This window comes from Acyrthosiphon pisum, unplaced genomic scaffold, assembly GCF_005508785.2.
Source record: "Acyrthosiphon pisum isolate AL4f unplaced genomic scaffold, pea_aphid_22Mar2018_4r6ur Scaffold_316;HRSCAF=736, whole genome shotgun sequence".
Lineage (NCBI taxonomy): Eukaryota > Metazoa > Arthropoda > Insecta > Hemiptera > Aphididae > Acyrthosiphon > Acyrthosiphon pisum.
The window spans coordinates 29053-35182 of NW_021772569.1; the positions used below are offsets into that span (position 1 = coordinate 29053).

Genomic DNA, 6130 nt, shown 5'->3' on the forward strand with positions numbered 1-6130 from the left:
TTTACCGTTAAATTCGTTTCATTTTTCTGCATTTTTCGTGTTCTGTGCGCGTTATCTGTTATCGGTTTACTGAACGGACGTATATACGTCCGTGGTTTACTGCTATAATAATTATAATTATTATAAATGTATACCTAACTAATCAAAAACTATTTTGATAATAATATGTTTGAATTCACTACTATGGTATCTTGGTAATATATATAATAATAAATAATATAATATAACAATAATCCTATACTATAAAATAAAACAATAAAATGAGTAAAATGTTTAGTACGATGTTATTGTGCACCAAGTTCGTACATAAATTTGATGTACATTTTTATAAAATGTTATCTGACGCAAAAATTTTAGAGCATTTAGATGAGATTATACTTGATTATGATTCAGACGACGATTTCATCAATGAAATTGAGGAATTTGATGAAAAAAACTACGAAGAGTTGATAGGTATGTTTGTTTGATTTATTCAGTTTTTTTTTTATTTGAATAAGGCTTTGACACCCGAATTCGAAATTATTCATAGTGTTGTAACTCATTTATAAGTTACAACAATGAATGAAATAAAATAAACATATATAATTGAGCTAGAATAGTTTTGTACAAATGTATAAATTCATTTTGTACATAATTATAATTTCATTATGTATCCATTTTTTTTATATCATAGAGACTGAATCAGATAATTATCAAAATAATACAGTACATTTTACACCATGTACTACAGCATCTTCTACACAGCAAAGAATTCTTCCTTCAAAACAACGTAGACCAGTATCAAAAGAACAAATAAATCCGAAATGGAAAAAGCGTGGAGTGTTTGTACCTAAGGTTCACCATTTTGATACATCTAAGGTAAAATAATAATTTTATAAATAATAAATAAATAAGTACATAACTGTATGTAATTCAAAACATATTAGTATTCTACAGTTTTTGATTAATTTTTAGAGTGGAATTCAAAAAGCAGAATTCGAGCTATCAGAAGAATCAACTGTGTTAGACTTTTTTGAAGCTTTTGTGTCACCCAATTTATTGGGAAAAATAAGTTTTGAAACTAACCAGTATTGCCACAAATATAATATTCAAACACCATATTCCAGGTATAAACCAAATAATAATGAAATAAACCATTTTATATTTGTATATTTTTTTTTATAAAATGTTTTTAGAGTTACTCGTTGGACAGACACCCAATTATGTGTTTTTGGCTTTGACCATGCTAATGGCACGGAATAAAAAATTAGAGATATCTGATTATTGGTCCACTGATCCACTTCTACATCAACCCATTTTTGGTCAGCATATGAGTCGTGACCTTTATTTGTTGTTACTTAGAATGCTCCACTTTAGCAACAACGATGAGCAAATACCTGGGGATCGGCTTTCTAAGATTCGAATGCCATTACAAGAAATAACTAAAAATTTTAAAGATGCCATGATACCATTTGAAAATCTAGCAATAGATGAAAGTCTTGTTCTGTGGAAGGGTCGTCTTTCATTTAAACAATTTATTAAAACAAAGCGACACAGATTTGGAATAAAAATCTTTGTTATTTGTGATGTAGAAACTGATTTCATTCTAAATATTCTAATATATACTGGAAGCACAACAGAATATAAAAAAACAGACCCAAGCCTCGGTATATCCGGAGCTATGGTAAATACATTGATAAAGCCATACTTGAAAAAAGGTCACAAGCTATTCATTGATAATTGGTATACTTCACCTACGTATTATACCTACGTATTTGAAAATTGTCAAATATGTTTGACAATGAATCATTTATTAATGAGGTATCGAAGGAGGAGTCTATATGGAATATAGGTAAGTTCTTTTCATTATCATATTTAATTATTTGAATTTAGAATTTAACAACTTACTAACTTAGTTAGTCTGAGTATATTGTATACCGTGTAATGCTATACTTACGTAAACGTAAAACGTCATTCATCAATCATCATAATATTACATATTCAATTTATAGAAAATAAGTTATACCATGATAAGAATGCCAAACATGTAAGTTGGACCAAGGTAGCCAGAGCTTCTATCAAAGACTTTGAAGAACTTGAAGAAATTTTTAAAAGCAAAAAAAGTAAGCATACAATATATCATGTTGTAACTTGTAAGTTTTATTTAATATTCAGTGCACATGACAATATTCTTAATCCATAAATAACATATAAAAAAAAAAAACAGTTTTTTTTAAATATTTTAATTAATAATATAAGTATAGGTATTAGGTATAGGCAATATAAATATGATAGGTATACTACACATTATATTACATAATAATATTATCCTTACTATTAGCTTATGACCTTGTTTTGCCAGCTTAACTCATGAGCCGGTTCATTAAAATAGTTGACAAAATAGTCTCTCACTTCTTTTGCCATTGGGGTTGAGTTGCCTACTCCAATTTTTTCTATTGCATCTTTCATTTCACAATTTTGAGCATCTTCTGTGTTATACCCATCTTTACGTCTAACAAAATTGTGCAAAACGCAACAAGCTTTAGTTATCACTACTGCAAAATCTGGCTCTACCAATAGCGCGGTGTGAAAAACCCTCCATTTGTTAGATAAAATACCGAACGGAACATTCAATATTCTTCCTTGTTCTGGACAGACGGTAATTAAATATACGCCTTTTATCATTTAAAGTTCTTCCGGGGAAAGGGCGTAAAAGATTCGTGTGTAAAGCAAACGCTTCATCACCAATTATAACGAAGGGTTGCGGAGTACCTCCTTCATCTCCTGGCAAATATTGATGTTGTGGAAAATTATTTTTACAACCGTATAATTTTTTACCGAATGCTGATTTTTTAAAAATATTACAGTCACTCTCCTTTCCAAATGATCCAACATCTATAATTGTGAAGCAGTAATTTGCATCACAGATGGCCATGAGGATTAAGGAAAAAAAATGTTTGTAGTTGTAGTATAAAGTACCACTTCTGGGGGGACATTCTAGTCTGATGTGTTTCCCGTCTACAGCTCCTAAACAATTTGGAAATTGGGTTTTATTATAAAACACCTCAGATATATGTAACCAATCATCCGTTGTTGGTACAACCATTTCCTTTGGTTGCAGAATTGTCCATAAGACTTCGCATGTTTCTCGAACAATTTTTGCAATGGTTGACACGCCCATTAAAAAATCGAAGTGGAGAGCAGAAAAGTTAGTCCCAGTTGCCAAATATCTGAATAATTAAATATACATTGTATTAAATAAATATTTAATGTATACTAGAGAATTTAAATAATGTAATTATAATTTAATGTTCCTATTTAATACCTATATTTATTTTTCTAATAGTGTATTATGAATATTATTAAAGTAATTTAATTTGACTTGTAATGAACTTTAATAACATTTTTAATAATTTAGTACCTAGGTATGTGATGTGTAAAGTTAGTAATTTGTGCTAAAGAGCAGATTTTTAGGCTCTTCAAAGCTTAAAATATGATGCTAATATGTTCTAAAAAACACTAAAATATTCTCTAAATATTCCTTAAACTTGTAAATATGCCGATAATATGATATTAAAAAAATGTAAAACAGTTCATACATAGGTATATAAATATAGGTAACAAAATATATATAAAAAATAAACAATACCATCAATAAATAACATTCATGCACGTTTTCTTTGGTAATAGATAAATAAATATAAAAAATATAAAACAGTTCATACATTGGTATATAAATATAATATTTTTTATATTTAAATAAATGACCTATTATTTGTATTTTAAAAAATAAAAATGAATATTACAAAACTAAATCGTAAAACATTAAAAGTTAAAATATTGAAATTAAAATATAATTTAATATTTATATTAGAAATTTCATCAAATACGATAATATATGGTACAAAGACTACAATCACTGACTGAGAGTAAGTGCCGGATCACACTATGCGTTTTGTCGGTTGCCGATAAAACGCAACCGATCGGTAAACGACCGCGACATCCATAATTAACATTAACCCGAATGATCAGGGCCAGACTGACCGATTCGGCGAACCGATTTAAAATTTAGGGGCACGTGAAGGGGGTGAACAATCATGATCAAATTTAACAAAAATTACTTTTTTATATTAATGAACAAAATGAGGGGGTGAGAAATTTAAAATATTAATTTTTTTTTTTTCATCTCTGACTAAGGGCCACCCTAATGTAATACATTCCACTTGTTAGCTAATACACCAAAAGCACACTCGACAGTACGTCTTGCTCTCTATAGCATATAATTAAATATTCTACGAGTATTATTCATCCCACGCCCTGGATATGGTCGTAATAAGTTGGTGTGTAGTCCAAATGCCTCATCGGCAACAAACACAAATGGTTGTAAATTATTTTCCATCAATGGACGGAAGAATTTATATACAACTTTTTCCCAAATATACTATTTCGAAAAATGTTAGAATCAGCTTCTCGCCCGTACGCTCCGACATCGATAAAAATAAAATTTAAATTAGCATCTACCACTGCCATAAGTACGATGGAAAAGTACTTTTTATAATTATAAAAAAGAGACCCAGAATTGTTTGGGTTTCTGCATCTTATATGTTTTCCATCAATGGACCCGAGACAATTTGGAAAATTGGTTTTTTTATAAAAAAGTTCAGAAATTTCTATCCATTTTTCTCGATTTGGTTCCGGCATTTCCGTGGGTTGTAACACTGACCATAAAATTTGGCAAGTTTCACGGACGATTTGGTTAATAGTACTCTTGCCAATACGAAAATCAAAATTTAGTGCAGAAAAATGAATCCCCGTTGACAAATATCTGCTCAAACATACGTAATATTATAATACATATTAATATTATGTATTATCAATAGGTACCGAAAATAAAAAAAAATTATTTAATTACGTTGTTTTGGAAAAATTGTTGCCTGTATTTTATTTATTTTTTTGTTTGGTAACATACTAACATTACAAAAATAAAAACCGTAAAAAAGGTATTTTATAGTCATATTATACTACACAATTTATTACTATTAGAAAATGTTAATGTAATTAATACAAAATATTGATATTACCTATAAATATTTAGTTAATGAATTGAGGAATAAAAAATGGAGGCATATTCGTGATGCATACAATAAATACTTATCCGACGAAAAAAATATAAGAAGTGGATCAGAGGCAACAAAAAAAAAAACCATATACATACGCTGAGTGTTTATCTTTTTTAAATAACACAAGTAAAAAAAGAAAGTAAGTATGTCTATATAAAAAAAATGTTTAATGTATTTTCGATATTGGTTGGTAACAGAAAAACTTTTGAGACACCTAACCTATATTTTTATTAAATTAATATAACATTTTTTATACATTCTTATGCATCTAACAACATTTTTATATTTTTAATTTATAGAACTGGTAATTGTGAAGCTGTTGAAGAAGATGATGCAATAGAGCATAGTGTGGATGACATTGTCGATGTAGATCATAGGCGTAATTTCGCTAAAATTCAGGGGGTGCAAAACTAATCAGGAAAGTTACAAACTTTCTACAAAATGTCAAAATCCCTCGTTTCACTTGCAAATTTATTTACAACTTATTACTCAATTCCAGTCCCTCGATCAAAATTGTATACACAATTTAATATTATCATTAATATGAAGTAAGTAAATTGTATTATACAAATTAAAATAATTAGTCAATACTGTAATTTATTACATTGATATAATAAATATTAATACATATTAATCAACAAAATTAAATTAAACTTAAACGTCTACCATGTACAGTTGCTGCTGCGTTGAACTCATCGATTAATAGTTTCTAACATGTTTCTTGTAAAATAAAAAATAATAAGCACTTGGCATTTACTACTTAGTACTTACTCGCATAAACTTTGGATGGTTTTTTAAAAAAATCATCGAGAGTCTTTCTCTTTTCTGACATTTTAAACAAAAAAAGATAGTACCTAAATAAAACGGGATTTTCTCTCGCACAGGTACAGAATAGAAAAAAAAGATATTAACCTGGACAGTGGACAGTGACTACCCTATAATATAAATATTATTCTAATAATTTAATATGAAGTATCAGAATATAATAATACTAGCTCTAAGTGTAACTCGGGGCCCGTTAGACTCGCTGA

General features: G+C 28.6%; 1 protein-coding gene across 1 annotated transcript; it reads left to right on the forward strand.

Annotated features, from left to right (window-relative positions):
* Positions 1 to 332: 332 nt before the first annotated feature.
* Positions 333 to 2186, forward strand: LOC107883052 (piggyBac transposable element-derived protein 4-like). The gene is made up of 7 exons (XM_029492641.1): positions 333 to 453; positions 674 to 858; positions 955 to 1051; positions 1176 to 1663; positions 1801 to 1831; positions 1992 to 2102; positions 2155 to 2186. Exons 1-7 carry the CDS (start codon positions 333 to 335, stop codon positions 2184 to 2186), a joined length of 1065 nt encoding a protein of 354 aa, XP_029348501.1.
* The last annotated feature ends 3944 nt before the right edge of the window (positions 2187 to 6130 follow it).

Coding starts and splice junctions, on each gene's coding strand:
- LOC107883052 (XM_029492641.1), top strand. CDS start 333: ATGTTATCTGACGCAAAAATTTTAGAGCATTTAGATGAGATTATACTT. Junction 1,664..1,800: donor TCGGTATATCCGGAGCTATG/GTAAATACATTG, acceptor TTTATTAATGAG/GTATCGAAGGAGGAGTCTAT. Junction 1,832..1,991: donor GGAGTCTATATGGAATATAG/GTAAGTTCTTTT, acceptor TTCAATTTATAG/AAAATAAGTTATACCATGAT.